We start from the raw sequence: 23,231 nt of genomic DNA, 5'->3' as shown, positions 1-23,231 counted from the left end.
AGCACCAGATCATCTGCATAGAGAAGAAATTTAACTTCAGAATGATTTAGAGTAAGACCGGGTGTTGCAGATTGTTCCAGTAGCACTGCTAACTCATTAATGTAAATGTTGAACAGAGATGGACTCAAACTGCAGCCCTGTCTCACTCCTCGCCCTTGAATGAAAAATTCTGTTCTTTTATTGCCATTTAACTGCGCACCTGTTGTCTGAATACATAGATTTGATATTGTCGTACGTTTTACCCCCAATGCCGGTTGTAGAATTTTATAATATAGACCATCATGCCAGATGGAATCGAATGCTTTTTTGAAATCAACAAAGCATGCATAAATCTTGCCTTTGCTTTTTTGATGCAGATTGCTGTGTGTAGAGTGTGAATGTGGTCGGTGGTGTGGTGGTTTGGTAGGAATCCAATCTGACTCTTACTCAAGACATTGTGCTTGGTAAGAAAGGCCTGTATCCGGGCATTCAGGATACAGCAGAAAGTCTTCCCCAGATTGCTGCTCACACAAATGCCTCGGTAGTTATTGGGGTCCATTTGGCTTCGCTCTATAAGGGGTGTATTAAGTCCATACTCCAGGTGTCAGGAAAGTAGCCAGACTGCAGAACCAGATTGGTTCTCTCTCTCTCTCTCTCTCTCTCTCTCTCTCTCTCTCTCTATATATATATATATATGTATGTATCATTGCAGTTTTGACTGTACATTGACAAATAATAATAATAATAATAAAAAAAGGATTCATCCTTCCAAACGAGACACAGCCGGAGCGCTTTGAGTGAGATGGTAACAATGTCCCTTTAGAATGAAATGTATTAGGTACATTTTAGGATAGTTATAATGATAGATTTTAGATTTATGAATAGATTTTACAGGTATACTTTTAGTCTAATACTTTATTTTAATTATATATTAATATAATAATAAATATTATATAGCCTACTCAATATACTATATAGTATACTTCAACTTGTGAATTAACATTACTTGCGTTTGAACATCATATTTACGGACAAATTGGCGTTATTCTTATAATTTTTTTTGGACATTTCCGTTGAAGCAAAGAATTGTGGGTCGTGAGATACACCTCATGCATCCTCCGAATTCCCGTGTAGAAGGCTGCATTCGAAGTGTTCTACTCGCTGTTATGAAACGAGACAGTCTCGATGACGTATGCGGCCGAGAAATGCGACCTCCGGAGGACGCAACCTTCCAAATGAGACTCAGCCCATATCGGTCCATATGTGCTATTTTTAGGGATATTGCTCCCTCTACAGGCAAAAAGTAACCAGACATTACCTGAGAGTAAATAATTGATCTGTGAAGGTGTTTACAGTCTTCCGTGACTACAGAGAGGGACCCCATTACAATAATATATTTTTAATAATTTATTTGTACTACAATATCCTATGCTTTACCACTGAGTAACTTTTGCATACTTAAACACAATAGATTTTAATATCAATGAATCAGAGCTGGAAAGAGCGAAAAAGATTCTTTCCCACTTTGAAACGTCATTGACTGATTGATTTGCTGTAAAGTCTAGTTGTTTCAGGTGAACATATCATATTTTTTTGTGGTGTTTGACTTATAAGTGTTAATCAATGCATATGTGTTACATGTTTAAGTATGAAGTAGAGAAGCACACACGTTTACAAACAAGTTGGAATTGCAGCTTATTCCTGGATTTGAGTTGATAGTTGATCAGTAAATTTATACAGTATAAAATGTAATTTAACTACACAGACTCATTCACATGGCATAAAACAGATAACCCATATAACAATATTTGATTCCCAGAACATTCCCAGAAAGTTTGTTTTAGGTTATGTTTGTTCAAGAAACATTCTGTTTTCAAAACAATTGGGCTCAAACAAAAAGCAGTGGCATAATGTTGATTATCACAAAAAAAAAAAAAAAAAAAAAAAATACAAAATCAGACTTGTCTTTCCTTTTATTAATAAAAAAGCAAACATTATGGTTACAGTGAGGCACTTACAATGGAAGTGAATGGGGCCAATTCTTGGAGGGTTTTAAAGGCAGAAATGATAAGAAAACCTTATAACTTTATAAAATGAGCACTTACATTAATTCATGTTTTATTTGAGCTGTAAAGTTGTTCCAATAGTCATTTTTACAGTCATTTTATGGTTTTAGGGTTTGTTGATATTAAATAGTCATGGCAATAAAGTGGTAAAATTGACTATAACGTTACACAGAAATGGTTAGTAAGTGACTTTATCACACTAAAACCATGTTTACACACATATTGTTTGTCTTGTGGCTATAACCTCCAAATTCAGGAACCTTTCTTCATACTGCAACATTACATCAATAGTCTACAAGCCATGTCTTGTTTTGCTATATTGTTTAGTTAATCGGTCAAATACACAACCAAGCATAATATGTAGGATTTAATAAAACATTTCAGATTTAATTTAGGCATCAATATGTAAGATTTGCTGGATCCCAATTTACCCCGAATCTTCAGCACGTTAATACAATGCATTGGCCCGTAGTTTTACTGGCAATACGTAGTTGGCCGCTATTGACCACACCTACCTTTTAGCTACGCCTCAGTCTATCCATTGATTGGTCTTTAAAAACATAGACATAATAAATACATAGACGCCCTATTGGCCGCTTTGGAACGTTGCTGCGATACGTCAACGCGTCCGCCATTTTGCGGAGGGCAAGACTGCGCTGTAATCAAATGCAAGTAAACGGGTGAGTTGCGGTTTTTCTGGATAAAAACAAAAATAACGTTTACATTTATCAACCGATTTCAGTGGTTCGTACATGGTGTAACGAGTACTTGTCATAAAAGTCGGTTTTAAGAAAATATTTAGATTTTCAGGAAATTTACTTTATAATATGAAATATAAGATAAAACTATACTATAAATCATGTCAACTCATGTCTCAACTTTCACAGCTCGCAAGCAAGTTATTTTAGACTGACTAACTCCGGTGGCCAACTAACGTTACTGTTACTAATTATATAACGACCAAATACAACCAAAAACAAATGTTCAGTCTTACTTGTGAAAAGTAATTCCCCGAGACCTGTTTTCAATAGTGCGGCGGTTTGTACAGCCCCAAGCAGCACATGAGGCAGGCATTTTTCCTCAACTCCCGTTATGAGAGAAATGGGAATGTTGCCCTCCGCAATATGGCGGCCTGTTGACGAACGCTCCAGCGGCCAATAGGGCGTCTATATTATTTATTATGTCTATGTTTAAAAACACCCACTACCGCATTTGAGGGGGTTAGGACCGCCTCTCCACCAACGTTCCGTGCAACATCATTGGATACGCTTTTCAGTAGCCCCGCCCTATTTTGCACACATTACTCGATTGGTCAAAACAAAACGTCAGTCAAAAGGCGTCCGTACAAACAGCAATTGACATAGAGCGTGCTGGTGTGTCATCGCGGTGCAGAGATGCAGCGGTACGCGGTAAGTAATGTTGACGCTTGGTGTCAGAAAGACTGTAGAGAGGATGAAGGCGGACTCTGACTCACTATGACCGTGGCGTTCTACATTCATTCACTACTGTCTGCCCACTGTTAACATGGTAGAGCAATGGACCGCAGTGCCCACTTCTAATATGGCGGCGCTGAACCGGGCTAGAACATTGACCGTTATGTTCTTAATTGTCAGCAGTTGTGTGATCAGTTGCACTAGTGGCACAGATGCACCAGAGGAGACTGTCATTATTGGTCTCAGACTAGAGGACACAGACGAGGTGTCTTTTATGGACGGAGGTTATTTGCGCGTCAGTGAGCGATCTCGTGTCAGGTTAAGAGTCTATGGGCAAAACATTAATAACGAGACGTGGTCCAAACTCGCCTTTACGGAACATGAGCGCTTGAGTGACCGCAGCAGCGCACCTGCGGAGAGCCAGAGCCCCGGAGACGTATCTGCCCTTCATCCCTGTGGCATCCGATCGTCCGATATCATCATTCTTCCCAACGTAGAGGTAAACAGAAAGACATCTGGGGTTATTGAAATAGAAGTGAAACCTCTTCGAAAAACAGAGAAGAGTAAAGCCTATTACCTGTGCATCACAACCGCTGCGCTGGCGGCCTCACCAGGCGCGCAGGACGCATGGTCCGAGAGCACCTGGATTTATCATGACGGTTATGACACCAAAGTGCTGGTGGTGGAGGAGAAAAAGTTTCTACTGCCTTTCTGGCTGCAGGTGATTTTTATTGCCATGCTGTTGTGCTTGTCTGGCATGTTCAGCGGTCTCAATCTGGGACTGATGGCGCTTGATCCCATGGAGCTCCGGATAGTCCAAAACTGTGGGACAGAGAAAGAGAAAAACTACGCAAAGAAGATCGAACCAGTCCGAAGCCAAGGAAACTACCTTCTTTGCTCTTTACTCTTAGGAAATGTTCTGGTCAATACCACCTTGACTATTCTGCTTGACGACATTGCAGGATCAGGGTTGATAGCTGTAGTGGTGTCCACTATTGGGATTGTGATCTTTGGAGAAATTGTGCCACAAGCCATATGCTCCAGGCATGGCCTGGCTGTTGGTGCAAACACTATATTCCTCACGAAATTTTTCATGATCCTCACTTTTCCCGCATCTTTTCCCGTAAGTAAACTTCTGGACCATGTTCTGGGACAGGAAATAGGCACCGTATACAACAGGGAGAAACTGCTGGAGATGCTCAGAGTGACAGATCCATATAATGATTTGGTGAAAGAGGAGTTGAACATCATACAGGGTGCTCTGGAGCTCAGGACTAAAACCGTGGAGGATGTCATGACTCCCCTGCGAGACTGCTTCATGATTGCCGGTGATGCCATCCTGGACTTCAACACCATGTCTGAGATCATGGAGAGTGGCTACACGCGCATTCCGGTGTACGAGGGTGAGAGGTGTCATATTGTGGACCTGCTGTTCGTGAAAGACTTGGCCTTTGTGGATCCAGATGACTGCACTCTGCTGAAAACTATCACAAAGTTTTACAGCCACCCTCTGCATTTTGTCTTCAATGATACAAAGCTGGATGCGATGCTCGAGGAGTTTAAAAAAGGTAAAATCGTAAACAATTACAATGTTTAAGAAAGCCTCTTTGACATTATGTACTAAGTGTTATGCACTTAATGAAAAGATACTCAATGCACAATTTGGGATTCCTCAGGTGCCACACTGGCCAAACCTTCTAGAGATCCTCCAGACTCCCTTTTAATTTATCAGAGAAATTTACTTTTAGTTCCTGATTGAACTTTAAAGAACTTTAAATATCATCAAAGCCTCCTTAAGTAAACCCATCATAACGGAAGTGCTTCAAGCCTCTTGAAATATATATTATGTACCTTGAGCACATAAGTAGGGTATCTGGGGCTCATTTAAATGTTTCCTGGTGGAACTTCAGACCGTTTCTCTGGTGTGGCAGCTGAGGAAACCCAAATGGTACCTTGGAAATCTGTAAAATGTTTACAGTGTGGAGTATTCGCTGTTAAACAGTTCAACTAGCCTATTAGCCTTACATTAGAGAAAAAAGATTGCGAAACACTTCTCTAAAGTACCTGACAACTGCTTTCTGTATGAAATGTCAATGATTAGCTTCAGTAAGTAGTATTGTTGGTTTTAATGTAAGACGAAATGTCACTTTTAAAGATTTTACCTGTTGAATAATGGGATGATCTGTTCTCTTTGATGTGTGGCACAGGCCACTAAATCAGTGGAAACGGTTCAAATGGAGTGCGTTGAACTTAATGTAAAAACTCAGCACTGGCTGTCAGTGATGCAAACCCTTCGCTTGCATTGATTACCAGAGCAGAGTTCATGAAAAGACTGTATCCACTCCTGTCTGACTGTATAGCTGCATATTCAGTAGATCCAGGTTTATTTATAATCCAAGCTTTATTTTATGATATTATGACTTCATATCAAAACATATGGCAGTGAAGCTCTTTTATTACTGCGTTTTCAAATTTATGATTTGGGAATCATTTCAACATGGGCCCTTAAGCCACAGACTTATCAGTCTGGCTGTAATTCTCACTGGCTGCTGCACTATTTAATTAGATCAAGATCTCTCTACTAGTAGCTGTGAATTACTTTTGTTTTTACTCAAACAGCAGTATCAGTTGGTCTGGAATGTTTTGTCATTATGCATTTCAATACAAATACGAATTTCAGTCTTACTTTTGCATGCCATGTACATTTATAGTTTGGCAGCTGCATTAAGTCAAAGCAACTTAAAGGGATAGTTCACCCTAAAATGAAAATTCTCTCATCGTTTAATAACCCTAATGCCATCACAGTTGTGTATGAATTTATTTCTTCTGCAGAACACAAACAAAGATTTTTAGAAGAATATCTCAGCTCATACATTGCAAGTGAATGGAAATCAGACCTTTTGTAGCTTCAAATATCACATAAAGAAAACAGAAGTAATTCATAAGACTCAAGTGTATAAATCCATATCTTCAGAAGCGATTTAATAGGAGTTGGTGAGAAACAGTTCAAAATGTAAGTCCTTTTTATACTCTAAACCTCCACTTTCACGTTTACATCTGAAAGTCACATGTGGTGACTGTCTAGTTTAACTTTCACAAATAAAAGTGGAGATTTAGAGTAAAAAAGGACTTGTATGGTTTTCTGTTTCTTGCCTAGACCTATTATATTGCTTCTGAAGATATGAATTTAAACACTAGAGACTTATGGATTACTTTTATGTTTCCTTTGTGATTTTTTTTGGAGCTACAAAGGTCTAATCACCTTTTACTTACCTTGTATGGACCTACAGAGCTGAGATATTTTTCTAAGAATCTTTGTTTGTGTTCTGCTAAAAAAAGAATGTCAGTTGAACCTTTAACCATACATTAACATGCACAGTATACACTGGAAAAAAGACTAGTAAGATTTACATAATTTTTATTTTTCGCAAGTTTTTGCTAACAGTTTTTCTAAGTAAATTTAATGGTATAAAATTTAGTAAGATCTACTTCATGACATAATATTAATAAAAGTAAGTACATTTAACCTTAACATTTGAGTTAATACAGTAACTTTTACCTCCAAATCTGATATAGATATTTTTTAAATGCTGTAAAATGTAAATACATTTTTGTTAGAACATTTCACATATTGAACTTTCTTTATAAATACTTAAACATTAAACACATGACATATATGGAAGTCTTCCACAGGGAAGTTTAATGCATGTGATGTGATCTGTTAGACAACATCACCTTGCTTTACTGGTGATAGAAACAAGATACTGAGTTGCGCACACAGACCTCAACACTTGGTGCACAAAACACAAAGATGGTAAAAATCAACAGACAATTGTTTTGATCATGAACGGGTAATTTTGAGTAGAAAATTAACTTCAGACTTCAAAAAAACAATAAGTTGCCAAATGTAACAACAAAATCAACAATAAAAATGTTGTAAATAAACTTGCAAACAGTGAAACTATGTAAGCTCATGAATTATTCAGGCCATGTGCATGCTGGGAAACACCAGCTTTGAAAAGTTTAGTAAAATTGACATTTCATTTTCCTGTGAAATTTACTCAAATGAGGTTTTCAACTTTAGGATTGATACATATTTCGAAGCTAGAGCATTTATTTTTACATGTCTGAATGGAGTACAAATGTCAAATTTACTCAACTTCCTCATCACTGCAAAAAGAGCATTTGTTGAAACCAAGCTGTCAAAATGTCTCGTTCTCCACTTCGTCCATATTGTGATGTCACAATGTGGTAGATTTGCATCTGACCGCCTCCACTACACATCAAAGCCTAATTTACCTTATTACATCTGTAGCCTACCCAGTAATGCTGAGCAGTGAGTTGGCAGGGAAAGAGCAGGTCATTCAAGAGAAGAGAGCCAATCAGAACACTAAATGTTTCCTGTCTAGTTCTAAAGGAGAAGCAGCACCAAATCGAGCGTTTTTGACTGTTTTTTTGCAAATAACTTTACAAATATTATACTGGAAGTGAACCTCAATAACATATTAAATTAGTTATGACTCATGACCCTTTGAATATCCCTTTTGAACTTATTCAATGTACAAAGTACTTAATCTTTTCTGCTATATAAACTTAATTTTTACAACAAAAAATACATTTGACTTGTCCCTCATTTAAAAAAAAAAAAATGCAAACATTTTACAATAAGGCACTCACTATGGAAGTGAATGCAGCCAAACCGTAAGCATTAAAATACTCCGTTTCAAAAGTAAAGCCACAAGATGTAAACAATATTTTTGTTAACATGATTTAACAGTGATAAAATCACTTACTAACATTTTCTTTGTAAAGTTATATCAAATTTGCCATGACAATTTAACCTGAACCCTTAAATGACCAATAAAAAATTATGATTTAAACAACTTTTGAGCTCAGATAATACAAAGGAAGCACTTGCTTCTGTTACTGCACATGTAAGTGTTTTTATAAAATTATATCACATTTCTTCCTTCAAACCCTCAAAAAAGTGGCCACATTCACATCCATTGTAAGTGCCACACTGGAATCTCGACTTTTGCTTTTAACGAAAAGGATGGACGATGTGAAATAATGTTTTGTGGTAAACAACATTATACCACAAAGGCTGTTTTATTGAACTTAATTTGTATTGAACCCGGAATATTCCTTTCACATCTACATTTCATAAGCTTCACATGAACCAGGTTACAGGTTCAATCACAGCATCAAATATTATTTTGGCAAATTCAGGCAAATAACTGATATGTTTTGATTTAAAATGGCTGAAAATAGGCTAAATCAGTTTTATTTAAGAACCGCTGTTGATAAGATTTGCTCATTTCATCTCCATTCATTTTCTCCATGAGAAGGTACATTTGTTGAAAGATTCTGTATACGACAGTGTCATTTCCAAACAGGTTGTCACCCTGTTGGGTAGGCAGACCACAGTAGCACCATGGCCCAACATTCCACAAATTGTGGCTCAACAGGAAATGGAGTTAAACAGATTTGGGCAACAATTGAGGTATGTGTTGTACAGTGTCAAGCTTGAGTCCATCAACAAAGCCTGTCTTAGATGCCCCTACATCTCCTCTGTAAAGAACTCCGTATCACCCACATAAGCCTCTCTCTCCCTTTCTTTGTTGTGACACGGCATACCTTTTCAAACCATGTTTACTGAACACAAAAGTAGTGATATGCTGTTATGGTGAAAGCATGCTGTCACCTGATGTGTCAAAGGGCAAGGGACCATTTAGCTGGACTCTTATGGTCTTTCTTTATATATTTGTCATATTATCATTCTAGTTCCCTCTCATCTATCTCTATTTTGCAATTCATTACTTTCATTTCCAGGCCATACCGTTACATTGTTTAATTTTCCATTCTGATGTGCTTCATTGATCCGTTTTGCATTGATGTTTGTTACAGTATGTAAACCGCTTTGATTATGGCTTTTTTTTAGACCTGGCTTCTGTAGTCTTTAAAACGACTCGACAGGATTGAGAGGTATTTGCATTCAAAATGTTGTGGGGTTGGAATGTGTAATCCTGTAAGCAGGGTCAAGAATTCACAGGGTTAATTGATGTTTATGTTGACAAAACAAGGCGCATTTGGCAGACTTAAATGTAAATCATGTTGTAAAGAAGCTGAACCCACCAGTTTCCAGTAAAGGGTCTTTTAAGATTTATGCATTGTTGGTACAGTAACTGAGTGGTAAACTGATATCCAAAAATGTCCTTGGAGTGACAAAGGTCTAGAGCTAAAATATGAAAACATGCTCCAATCTCTCTGCCTTTAACACACACATGCACAAATATACACTTTCTATAAACCGTACCCTGCAATATACAATATCTCCCCACCCTCTATCCACCTTTCAGACTCCTACAGTTTTCATTGATATTTTAACAAGTATTTAAAAAAATGTAGGCAGGTGCACATTTCATTTTACTGTTAAATGGTAACACTTGTATTTGTTTACATTAGTTAATGCAATAGTTAGCATGAACTATAGTGAACAATGCTTCTACTGCATTTAGTTATCTTGGTTAATGTTAATTTCTACATATACAAATACATTGTTTACATTTCAAATTTACACATGTACATTAACATTAATGCAATATGAGCTAACGTGAAGACAAACAAGATTATGAAATGCTGTAAAAAAAATCTATGATCATTGTTGGTTAATAATACCTAATGCATTAACTGATGTATGTTAATGAACAAACCCTTACTGTAAAGTGTTTTTCCTCAACTATAACTCTCTGTACCACACATGACCATAAAGTTATTGTATTATGTGTTTAAACCTACCAGTCTGAACCTAATCATTTATATGGGTAGTTACTTAATGGCATTGCTGTAGTTTTGCTTTTATTGTGTTCATCATGCAAGTTTTCAGTCTGATTCGCAGTTATTCACTTTTTTTAGTTGGACTTTTTTTTGGCCCAATAAGTTTCCTATGTATTGATGCTGTGATTTTTGGACTTTTATATTTTTCAAAAATATTTACTATTATTAAATAGCAGACAAGTTGGTGTGTGTAGTCTGTCAGGAAGCTTTATTGTATTGACATTGACAATGTACATTTCAGTGACTAGAGACCAACATAGCGATGTGTCAAAGCACTGAAATTGAGCAAGCAAATGTTTATAAGATGCATACATTTTATGACACTTTTTTTTTATCATGTGTTTGAAATCACTTTTTATGGGCAATTTTACTGCGTGAGTCATAGGTGTGTCACTGGGAGAAAAGTGAATTTATTGTGATGCGCATAGTAGTAATTTCAATTTCTGGAGTGAAATATTAAAAAGACTGAAATAAGTTTTTGCCTTTGGGACTTACTGTTATTTTACGGTTTAAAAGAGGATCAGATAAAAAAGGACCATTGCCTTGATAAGTGTCTGCAACATTTCTAAGATGTTCCAGTGAGGCATCACAGACATGCCACCCACAGTCCCACTGACTATTTATAGGGAAATTCCATTATGGAAAATATCAATGGAAAAACCTAATTCCATAAATAAGGTGGGAATGTACAAACTGTGTCTGTATGTGTTGTCTAGAAAGCATTAGTTTACTCTGAGTCATCTTGGTTCTGCTCACTTGATCCCAAATGTTTAATGTAGACCGTTCTGGAAAGCATTCCATCAATCCGTCTTTAAGACATTTTTTGGTGGGAAACTCTGAAAGAATTTTTATGATCGACATCCATGTCTCAAGTATAGAAGAGAAGTGAAGAGCCTTCTCAGACACCAGTGGTCATATTTCTTATGTCTTGGCAACTGTGGGAGAGCTATGGGCTATATGTCTCTACGTCAGATGTCTATACTTCAGTTACATCTGATTTAGGGTGAATTCAGTTTGAAAGTGAGCATTACAATGTGACCTACTCACTGTGAAGAGCAGACCACTTAAAGTTAGCTCTCTAAAATGTGCTGGGCTTTACTTTCTTATATATAGCCATTTGGAATCACCATATAAACATTCAATAGTGCCACTTTGTTAATCAGAAAGTTACTTTGATAACTTGGCAGCAAAATTAATACTTACAGTTAAGACTTGTAGGAAACTTCGGAATCTTTAATTAAAATGTATTCAACTTATGTACAGTCTGTACTTGTGCCGTTTTGTAAAAACAAATATGTAAAGGAATATGTTTGTTGATACTGTATATTGCTTGGGTGTACAAGAGCAAATAAGTGGCCGTCTACTTAAACGTATTTTTTGCACCAATTTGTGCTGTTTTTCTTATTGATTTTCTATGTAACATGGGCTAGACAGACATATTTAACTGCTGCGCTGCATCCACTGTTTGTGTATTATGCATGAGAACCGCATTTTTAAGATGCCATTTTAAGTTAAAAGAGCTTGATTTAAACGCATCTTGAGACACCTGCATTCTGTTCCAATCACTGCTCTGCATCTGGCTTTTTTAACGAAGAATAAGAACATGTTCGGAGTGTTCCTAAGGGATTTAAAATCACAGGTAAGATAAATAAATTATGAGAACATCCCATACAGGATAGCATGATTTAAAAAATTGCAAAATTACTTCCATGAATTGATTATTAGGATTACCAATCGCTAAAAGCCTTGTGGAATGGCCCTTTGTGAAGCGATTTAGTTGCTAGCTTTCATTTGGAACAACCCATTGAGTAGCGTCCCCTCGGGCAGTGTTTGGAATTCGCCCTTAGTTTCTTCCTCAGAAAAACTCGAAGGGTGACATAACATTTATGCCTTTTGTATACACTTCAAAATAAGTTCTTGAAATTAGATAGTCTTGTCTTTTTTTTATTTGCTGTTGAAGTCTGGGAGACACTGGGTATTTCTTGGAACAATAGTCCTTCTCTAGGTTCTTCAAATGTAGGACCTACATGTGTATTCTGTTCGGCTGCAGATCAAGTCATTTATTGTCTGTAGTTCATGTGTTGAGGAGTAGCTGCTTATAGATCGGTTGGTAAGAGATGTGGGCTGGCACTGAAAACCATCTCAGATAAGACAATATGCAGAAAGCTGTTAAAGTGTTTTTTTTTTATTTTTTATTTACAAAATCTTATTTTCTCACTGTTTTAGAAGTCAGACTTTGTGGTTTTAAATGGACACAAACCTATGTTTCCTCAGGCAAGTAATTTTGCATACTGAATCAGGCCTGAACATCCCTTGACAAACTACAGGATCAAGTAAGACCAGTCAGTCATTAACTCAGGTTTCACTGCTTCGAGAGAGCTGCCCAGTAGTTTTTCAAAGAAACCTTTACCTCCCTATGTTTCAGCTGGCATTTATGGAAAAGTCTCATGTGGACACCCTACATAGTGGATTGACACACTCATGCTGGTGAGAGCATCGCCCAAGTGGAATGGAAACTTCATTTCGGATCTAATATTAGCTCTGGCTCCGGAAAATTCCTTTTAAATGATCACTAGCTGAGAAACAGGAAAAGAATTTTCTTTAACATTTTGGTTGACAGTGCTGGGTAGGAATTTTTTAAGCAGCTTATCGAGGAGGTCCTGGGAAAACAGATGTGTAACCATGAGAGATTTGCTAAGAAAAAGCGATGGATTGTTGTCTGGCACACTCCAATAGCCTCTTGTTTGAACAGTTTATTTGGTCACAATTGTCAAATACTAACACTCACATAGATCCATTCTGAATGATGATTTTAGTAAGGATGCATGACATATTTCATCCATAAACCAACATAACTGCAATTCTGTGGATATTTGTGGTTTAAGAGAGTTAGAAGGACCACCATGTTAGATTAGATATGATTCTGAAGAGAGATACGTACTAACCTCATAATCGCAGTGTGTATTTTATTTATTTTTTTGCCCTGGTAGGTAAATCCCATTTGGCCATTGTCCAGAGAGTAAATAACGAAGGAGAGGGAGACCCGTTCTATGAAGTTCAGGGCATCGTCACGCTAGAAGATGTCATCGAGGAAATCATCAAATCTGAGATTTTAGATGAGACTGACTTGTACAGTGAGTGTTTATCAATTTAAACACATTTTCCATGTATTTCAATCTCACAATTCAGGTGCAAACATATAACATTTGATTTTTTTCTTCTTCCCAATGAAAGCTGACAATAAGACAAAAAAGAGGATTGTTCACAGGGAGAGGAAACAGGACTTCTCAGCTTTCAAACCCACAGATAATGAGTTGGGGGTGAAAATATCACCGCAGCTTCTCCTGGCCACACTGCGTTTCCTGGCAACGGGTACTGATTGTTCAGCATGCAACTGCATGCATTTTTAATATTTGTATTATTATTAACTGAAACGTATAAAGCATTCTTGAATTATTTTTTTTTCTTCCCTTCAGAGGTGGAGTCCTTCAGTTCAGCTCAGATGTCAGAGAAAATCCTTCTGCGTTTGCTCAAACATCCTAACGTCATCCAGGAGCTCAAGTATGATGACAAAAACAAGAAGATGTCAGAGCACTACCTCTTTCATCGCAACAAGCCTGTGGACTACTTCATCCTCATCTTGCAGGTCAGAGCATCCTCAGCTGTATTTTAATTTTATGAGCTTGATTTCTCAGGGACATACCTAGAAGACAAAATTGCTGAAATGAAATGAACACTTATTTTACACCATATTTAAAATTGCATTTTTTAATATCCGTTGACAAATGCTTATGGTAGATCTAGGAACTGTTAGAAGGTGTATGTACTATAACACCTCTGCTAATTGTCATACAAAAGTTTTTAAATAAAATTTTAATGTAAATATTTAATTAATTGTTTTATTTAGATAACAAAATAATGTTATTTCTTGATGGTGGTCATTTAAATTTTTTTTTTTTTTCGAAATTCAAAAATATGTTGGTAAAATTAACAACAGAAAATATAAATACATATAAATTGGCCTGGATCAGGGGTGCCCACACTTTTTTGTGTGATGATCTAGTTTTAAATGACCAACTCAATAAGATCAACAAACTAAAAAAAACACAGTTTCATTTAAAATAAGAAAATGCTTATTGGGACTACTGCATGTATCCCTACATGGAATTCATCTTCTAATTAATAAAAACAATATAATAATGTTCAATGTTGATATCATTCAGTTTTAAAACTAAACCCAAAACACCTACAGCACAATAGATTACAATAGCCAGGGCATTTACCTTATTCTGATGACTTGCATTGAATGGAATCAGACAGTTTTGCCTAATCCGGACAGTAGCGTCGCAATTTCGCGCTCTGTTCTCAGAAGTCCTTGGAAGGCACCTATGCGCAAACCTAGTTGTCATGGCAACTGAATAAACAAAACCTCGCCTGGTCAATATTTACTCGTCAAGTGCAAGTCAGACAGAAACTAAAAGAAGGAAAGACATTGTATTTATTTTTATTAAAATTTAACTAAAGTACATTTACATTTTGTGCGATCTACCAGCATTACCTTTGCGATCGACTGGTAGATCGCGATCGACGTATTGGGCACCCCTGGCCTGGATGATATCCCAGTCTCCATCTAGTCACATCTCTGTAGGCCTTGAGCTATCAATACAAAGTCATGGACTTCACAGTGAAATCTTGAAGCTTAACATTCAGACAAGAGCAATACAAAAAGCTTTGTTCCAAAACGTAGTGAGCTGCCTAACTAGACAGCATTTTAAAGAATTTGTAGGCACGCTCCTGATGCAAAGGTTGTTCTAAAAGGTAGACAGCAGCTTTATGCTGCCTTCTAAAATGTCTCACTTTGGCCGAATTCTAAGACAGTATCACATGTATCCTTCACGTAGAGGGCAATCTCCGAATGCATTTTGTTAAGCTCTGTGAAACATAGCGAGATTATGGACAATGTGAAAGTTGTCAACTATAAATCTAATTCCATTTAATCAGTACTGGGGAAAAAAAAAAAAAGTAATTCAGTCTAATTTAAAAAAGTATTATTTTACAGAATGTTTGTGTGTGCTATTTGAGTCTGAGTTTTGGAAGACTCATGCACTTTATATGATATTTGTCTGGCCATATACATTTCTGTCCGTGAACTAATTGTATTCCAATTGAGTCACTTTTGCGGTTCCAGTGTTAAGATGCCGACTTAGAATGCTCGCTAGGTTTTGGAACAAAGATTTGGAAGCCAGATAACAATAGTCATTAAACATTACAGTATGAAGCACCTTTACTTTTTGGCCCACAGGGAAAGGTGGAAGTAGAGGCTGGAAAAGAGGGAATGAAGTTTGAAGCTGGTGCCTTCTCCTATTATGGAGTACTGGCCCTGACCTCATCACCAGGTCTGAACAATGGGTTATCTCATTGCACACACACACACAAGCTTAGATGTTGAAAGTCATAGATCTTATAATGAATAAATAAAATATGATCTGCTCTGGTTATGAAAGGAAGTGATCATCTTCCAAAAGCAGTTTTTGTATACTCTCCTTATGTTTTATTTCTTTATTCTTTCCACCAAATTGTGCATGATGTTTGATTCTCTACAGATTTATTATTGGATTTCTTTGGGCATGTAGAATAACTAACCCTTGTAATCAATCATATTATGCAAATGATTACTTTTTTAACTTGATTGAAATTCTATTTAAATCATGTTTTCCTCCCCACAATTTCCTTCTGTCTTGCCCTCCTTCTCTTTTTCTTCTCCCTTCCTCTTGCTCTACAGTTCCACTCTCCTTGTCTCGAACCTTCGTGGTGAGCAGGGCAGAATCACTGGCAGGATCTCCAGGTACCACACTCGTTTCTCCACCCTTTCACACTTTTCTCTGAATCCTTGACACTCTTTTTTTTCTCATTAATCCTTGCATACAGATTCAGTCAAACTGAAGATCTAATTGGTGCACATGACTTTACCAGAAGTGGTTGTGTGCACTCTCTTTATCAGAGTGCAGTGTTTATCATTTTGTCACAGGTCTCAGTTCCAAAGTGTGTTATTCTCTGTCCAAGGTCCTAATCCTCTTCTACAGTAAATGATTTTGCACTGTCTGATAAGAATTGCAGATTGCGTGTGCCAATATGCAAATGACTGATAAAAAAACAAGAATCCACATCAGATGGGGTCTGTTTGCTTGTTTTGCTCTCTGCCACTTTATTTTCAGATTTCCGTAGTGTGTCCATAAGTGCACAGTATCCTTGCATGTTTTATTGAATGCTTATTTTTTTTTAGCTGTTATGAATAGAAAAGAAATGAAGAAAACCATGAAGTCCAAGTAAAAACATATGAATTATATTAATTTACAGCATTTATGTAAAATGTTAGTTTATAAAAATACAATTAAATAGTTAATAATGCATTAACTAATGTTATCTTATACAACATTTGATTTTAAACATTTGTTTGTACAGTATATGTTGAAATTACCATTGACCAATATGAATAAATGCTGTAAAAGTATTGTTCATCTTTACTATGTTGTTAAAGTTAACAAATGGAACTTTAATGTAAAGTGTTACTGTAACATTTTATAATAGTTATATAATAGTACACTTTTCAATTCATGACCCATCATTAGTTATGTATATTCAAATAGTTAAAAATGTCACATTGATTCAGATTTTTTTCTATAAAATATAAAAATACAAAGAAGTAATGTTTGTTAATGATTTATTAAACCATTTCCCAAATACATATGAAAAAATGATTTCATAAAAAAAATAAATAGACATTAGTATTTTTTCTCAAATTTCCATATAAACCAAAAATTGTTATGTAGGTCACATATTTTTTTTTATACTCCAGTCCGCTTATCTAAATTGGAATAAATCCACACGTTAACGTCTGACCTTAGGATTATATACATTCCAGTAAATGACTGTTGCACCGCTTCCCCACAGACACCCTTTGAACTCTTTCTTTATGAAGTAGAGCACTTAATCTTATTTTGATTAAAACCTCTTTACCATGCATTACGTGTAAGTTATTATGCATATGTTTCAATCTTTATTGTTATGTCACTTTCTGACATAGTTTGTGGTGTAAAAAAGGGAGGTTTTTTTACCTGGTAAATTGAGGCATGGAAGCAGGTGTCTGCTTTGAGTTTTGCTTTGAGCATTAGATTTAAATTGTGTCTCTAAAAAGTGGCTAGGGACTGATCATTGCATTGACTAAGTGGAGGTTTGTCCCTTACCATGTTTTGAATATTTGTCTAAATTTTGTTCTGGCAGGGAAGATCTAAGCTTAAAAGTTCTAAGTGCTTTATTATTGACAAATTGGAAAGTTTCTCTCTTATTATTGTTGGCTGATTATTTACTAAATAAGTGCTCTGTGGGTTTGTGGCAGAGAAGTATCTAAGTCATGTTAAACAGCTGCTACATCACACATTTGGATAGTAAATAAATGAAGCTCAAATGATGTGTCTAAATACACAACAATATTCCAGTATGCGTTTCACGAGTATAGAAAGGGTATACAAAATGAATGGAATATAAGAGAAGCATCTTTACAGCTTGTTTGCACCATAGTAGCACCAGCAGATGACCACTGACCAACATGTCACCCTTTATTTGCTATACAGAAAATAAGTCACCTCCACGACCATTCGGTCTCAACCACTCCGACTCCCTGAACAGGACTGACCGGATAGAGGTGGTCACCCCCACACTGGGCAGCAGCAACAACCAGCTCAACTCCTTCTTGCAGGTCTATGTGCCAGACTACTCCGTGAAAGCAGCCTCTGATCTGCTTTACATTAAGGTGTGGACACCACAAATTCTTCACTTCAACTCCTTTAAAAACTGATTCATTTGAAATGTTTAGAGTGGTAATGGTACATCATGCAACCTAGAATGTTTACTGAAGTTTAAGAAAGATTTTGCCTCTGAAGTTACCGTCTGATCAATCGTGTTGTTGTGAATAAAAACTTACCAAAGAAATATTTGTATTATATTTTACATATAGATACAATATATTCATTTAGCTCAGTGGTTCTTAACAAGATTTGCTTCAATATCCAGATTTTACATTGGACATCAAGTGGTGAACCAAGATTTATTTTTCTAAAGTAAACATGCATGGGCCCAACATGGATTGAATAGGAAAACAGACAATTATGTTAATGAAAAAAACGGCAGATGATTTACAAGCTAAAACAAGGAACACGCACTGGCCTTAGTATTAGTATAAGCCACATTACCAAAACTTACCAAAATACCACAGACTTTGATTGGTGTCAGCCACAAAAGTGTCGAAACTCCTCCCTTTTAAAAGAAGAGAAGTAAAGGGTGAATGTACTGTCAGTTGTTTTTTATCACAAAATAAATCCCGACAGGGTGATTTGAGGAGTCTTGTATCAACCTCAAGGGGTTTATTGGCGATAACAACTGACTGATATTATCCAGCTTATTACAAGACTACTGTGACGAGAAGAGGGCATGGCCGGGCCGTGAGAATGCAAGGCAGGCGCTGATCAGCGGGAGAGCGAGATAAAAGGAGGCGGAGACATGAGAGAGAGAGACGCACAAGGCGGCGCTGCATGTGTGTCTGTTTGTGTTATGTTGAGTTTCTTATTAAACTTTGTTTACTGTTCAGCCGGTTCCCGCATCCTCCTTGTCCATCGTTTAACTGTTACAGTGGTGCGGAAACCCAGGAGGGAGGAGGGATGTGCTGATGTGCCACCGGTCTGTTGCTGTCCGCAACAGACCGGTGGCGCCTTGGCCTGAATTGTGCGGGGATGAGGGCATGACCGGTCCCGTGAGGCTGCAGGGGAGAGCGAGATAAAGGGTAGCCAGAGATGCCAGTTTCAGATATAGATGCACACGGCCGTGTTGCATGTGTGTCTGTGTTTGTTTATGTTTGTAACTGTTATAATTACCTACTAAATTAATAAATGGACATGAAAAATGTATTTGAGTACAAATTATTTTATTAACTTACTTTTAGATCTGAGAAGTAGGAAACTCGCAATATTCGGATGACCGGTCTCATGTAAATGTATCCTCTGATGTGCGGTTTTAATTCAGACTGCTAGATGGCGCAATGGATCAGTTAGAATCAAGCATTTCAGAGACCCGCGCAATAAGCCTATTTATTTTGCTGTCTTAACTATGAGAGATAATATTATTAATATAAGTTGAATTATAATTTTTTTTTAATTTAGCATTGTTTTTCCCCGCTGTCTGTGGCTCTTATTAAAATAGACCTGCAACCCATCAGTTGAGAGCCAAATATTATTGGATGATTTTATCCAAGGCAACTGAGAAGGGAGGGGGAGGGGGGTGAGGGGGGTGGGGGTGGTATTACAAACACCATAAATTAATTAGGAGCCAACTATAGTATCAGTGCAGCAAAGTAAAATTTCCAAGTAGACAAGCATAACCTTCAAATATTTACAAGTCTGAGTCTACCTTAATAATTTGGGATTTAAAATCAAATTTAAACCTGGAAATAAAGTTTTAGGATTTAAAATAAAATGTTATGTCATAAAATAAATAAGAAAAATTTCATATTCTGATTTCTAGGTTGCTAATCTAGCAAATTTGTGATCGCGTTAACTCCTTTGTACGAAAGGTTACCGGTATATTTCCTAGCTTTCTTTTGAAGCACACAGGATGCTCTTTGGAACATTCTGAAATCATGCTGGGATAACATGGATCATCAGGTTTTGCACAAACTTATGGAGCCCAGGCCAGCTTGAGTGCATGCGGTTATTAAAGCAAAAGAAAGACATACCAAATACTGACAAATTCAGAAATTGATGTTGATTTTTCTCTTAAATTATTTTGCTGATAATATAATTTGTAATGGGAAAAAAACAACTTTAACAACAAGCAATTTTTTTTCTAGTGGACTTTTGACTTTTAAACCTCATTCTACAGAAACTGCCATTTCCTGCCTTAAAGGTCATTATTTTTTTTCCACTCTCTCTCAGGTGACCCGCCAGCAATATCAGAATGCCCTGATGGCATCCCTTATGGACAAAACGCCTCAGTCCACAGACAGTGAGTTCACCAAAATTGAGTTGACCTTCACTGAACATCAGGATGGACTGTTGGATGAGTCAGCCTCTTTTTTAATCCAACAGCATAGCTCCACCAATGCACACAAAACCAACCACACTGCTCACAATGACGGGGCTATTTAATTACCCTCAGCAGAGAGAAGGATGACAAAAAGAGGGAGAGAGTTTCTGAGGGCGTGCGCACTGCTCTATTAGCCTCTCCCTTTCCACGTAGTGAGCGAAGGCCTTCATGTACACTGGGCAGATTCATTTTGAGTCCTCTCATCGTGGTTCCATTTAAAGGGGATTGGAACGTACGCGTGGACCGTTAAAGTGAAGGACTGCATATCCCACAATGCATGCATGCACTATTGACCTTAACACCTTTTGTAGGCAGTGGTTCGGTCAGGGACCACCGATGTCATTTTGCTCACTAATCTACTGACCGAAGACATCACTCGAGATGGAGACAGCTACAGCACACTTGAAATACACACTCGGTCTCACACACTTTCACTTGGAGGTTTCCGTTTGAAGAGAGACTAATAGCAGCTACAAAGGAGCAAGAATTCAGTCACAAAAACCACCTCTGGGACTCTTGAAGAGGTCGAGAGCCACACCTCACCAGACAACAGAAGATCAAAGATGTAATGGTGCCTTTAGACAATACTGAGTTACTCTTTGTTTTGTCAACTAAGCCGATATAGAGACCCCGAGGGCCAAGATAACATGGAGCTCTCCCAAATCTTCCGTGCTGGACTCCAGAAGCTCAAGCAAATGATAGGAGATATCGGCAACCAGGAAATTTCCAACACCAGTGAACCCTCACAACATGTTCCGTACTTATAAATAACACCAAGCCCAATACACCTTTTCAAGGATAGTCAGAGCCAGAACTTAAGGATACTTCTCAGCCTATCAGAAGACCAGGACTGAGAGGCCTCATGACCAAAGACATTTGACAAGGACAAGTAACCGGCATCATATTGTGATTCACTGAGGACATAATGATATCTAAGGTCTTACAAATTTGGTAAACTCACAGCAACCCTGGACACGACATGCATAACAGTGTTTGTCTGGAATGTGCCAAATAATAACATTTTTGACAATTTCCATGTTAAGAGTTTGTGTCTCAAACGTGAGCAGATATGCTATGTACAAAGAAATCAAATGTGTTTACATATGAGGGCATTTTTCATATATATATATATATATATATATATAAAGAGAGAGAGAGAGAGAGAGAGAGAGAGAGAGAGAATTTTTTTATCCTGATTGTGCTACGGTACAGTGCCACCTATTTTAAGGTGACTAGAGTATAAATGTCTAAAGACTGTTTCCATTTTTATGTACGGCTGACCACTCTTTATTAACAAGATATTTTGATTTTCAATGGTTTAGCTGTAATCACATAACTTTTCAATTTTTATAGAAATTGTTTTTAAAGTCACACTTGAATTTAGAACCTCAAAGAAACTTCTAATGGACAAGCTTTCAGAAGACTTAGTAACTTAAATCATCTTCAAACTCCATAACCTCAAGATTTTGATTGCTCTTATTATCTTTCTTTATAGGAAACAATCTATCCCTGTAGGACTCAAGTGTCTTGTTTTGATTTACCAGTTAAAAAAATATGAAAAGAAGAAGAAAATAATTCACCATTAATGTATTTATTTTGGTTTTATCATGGCAAGATTACATTTATGCTCTTGATACAAAAGGGGAAAGACTCTTGGGCTGATGTTTTGTCTGCCGTATATGTTTGGGTTCATGACTTTAATCAGATCCTCTGGAGATACTTCTGTAAATCCGCTGGATGTCAGGACATTCACGTCTCAAGTTTTAACGTAGCAACCTCTCAGTGCAATAGTGCAACAGCTATGCAGGGACAATCATGACCATAAATAATGTGCTCACAGGTAGGACATGCAGAAAATAAAGTAGCAGAATTTAATAAAAGAGGCTTAGAGGTGATGTAGAGGTGTTTCACCTTAAAATTAAAATTCTGGCATCATTCCTCACTCTCATGTTGTTAAAAACCCATATGGATTTCTGTTCCAAGAACCACTAAAGGAAATGCAAGGAAAAATTCCACTGAAGAAAAAGTCATACAAGTTTGGAATAACATGGGAGTGAGTAAATGACAGAACTTTTTGTTTTTTGGCTGAAGAATCCTCATAACATAACATCATAGAAGAAATGTTTAGTTAAGAAGATTGAGATGTTGGAAGTGAAATATACATTGTGGAATCAACATTCCTATTCTTACATCATGTGTTTTCAACTGCTTATTTCATTATTTTTTACTCCGTAGTAAAGACAATACCCTTCAGTTAAAGCATTTGGTGATGTTCTAAACATTGGACAGCGTTTTGATGTCAGATCACATGCTTAAAAAAAAATGTGGTGCTCTAACATGCGGTTTGAGTCTATCACACTGCTGTTTTTGTTTTTTATCTTGAATGTGTATAGAAATACTGTACAGTCATAAATCAGAGAGTTCAATTGTATGCTTGCATTCTATAAACCAGACAATACTTTATCAGATTTAAATATATATATATATAATATGCAGATGGAAATTGCTATAATAAAACTATGTTTGACAACTTTATGGCTGCCTGTATGTTTGATTATTTGATTTACATTTTTTATGTTTCTGAATGCGTTGTGGACTAGTGGATGATAGTTTTAACAATGGCCAATGCAGATATCGATATCGAAAAGGCATGGTGGCTATCAATTGAAATTTAACATAATGGAATTAAAATGTACACAAAATAGCTAAAAGTACATTCATATTTTTGCATTTGCAAAAAATTATTAAAATACTTAATCCACTGACACATTTTTCCATACAA

General features: G+C 36.8%; 1 protein-coding gene across 1 annotated transcript; it reads left to right on the top strand.

The window, feature by feature from the left end:
• The first annotated feature begins 3,273 nt into the window (after window positions 1-3,273).
• On the top strand, window positions 3,274-22,942 carry LOC127617838 (metal transporter CNNM2-like). The gene is made up of 8 exons (XM_052089935.1): window positions 3,274-5,046; window positions 13,306-13,449; window positions 13,550-13,687; window positions 13,792-13,961; window positions 15,618-15,711; window positions 16,098-16,160; window positions 17,947-18,125; window positions 20,299-22,942. Exons 1-8 carry the CDS (start codon window positions 3,570-3,572, stop codon window positions 20,509-20,511), a joined length of 2,478 nt encoding a protein of 825 aa, XP_051945895.1. The 5' UTR covers window positions 3,274-3,569; the 3' UTR covers window positions 20,512-22,942.
• Window positions 22,943-23,231: the final 289 nt, after the last annotated feature.

This window comes from Xyrauchen texanus, chromosome 24 (assembly GCF_025860055.1).
Source record: "Xyrauchen texanus isolate HMW12.3.18 chromosome 24, RBS_HiC_50CHRs, whole genome shotgun sequence".
In the NCBI taxonomy this organism is placed as follows: domain Eukaryota; kingdom Metazoa; phylum Chordata; class Actinopteri; order Cypriniformes; family Catostomidae; genus Xyrauchen; species Xyrauchen texanus.
The sequence above is the reverse complement of the archived record's forward strand: the minus strand, read 5'-3'. Positions and strand labels throughout refer to the sequence as shown.

What these genes read in the sequence shown, in the direction of transcription:
- LOC127617838 (XM_052089935.1), top strand. Translation starts at nt 3,570, where the DNA reads ATGGTAGAGCAATGGACCGCAGTGCCCACTTCTAATATGGCGGCGCTG. An exon ending in ACTTCATCCTCATCTTGCAG is followed by an intron (nt 13,962 to 15,617) that starts GTCAGAGCATCC and finishes TTTGGCCCACAG; the next exon opens with GGAAAGGTGGAAGTAGAGGC. An exon ending in CTGATCTGCTTTACATTAAG is followed by an intron (nt 18,126 to 20,298) that starts GTGTGGACACCA and finishes ACTCTCTCTCAG; the next exon opens with GTGACCCGCCAGCAATATCA.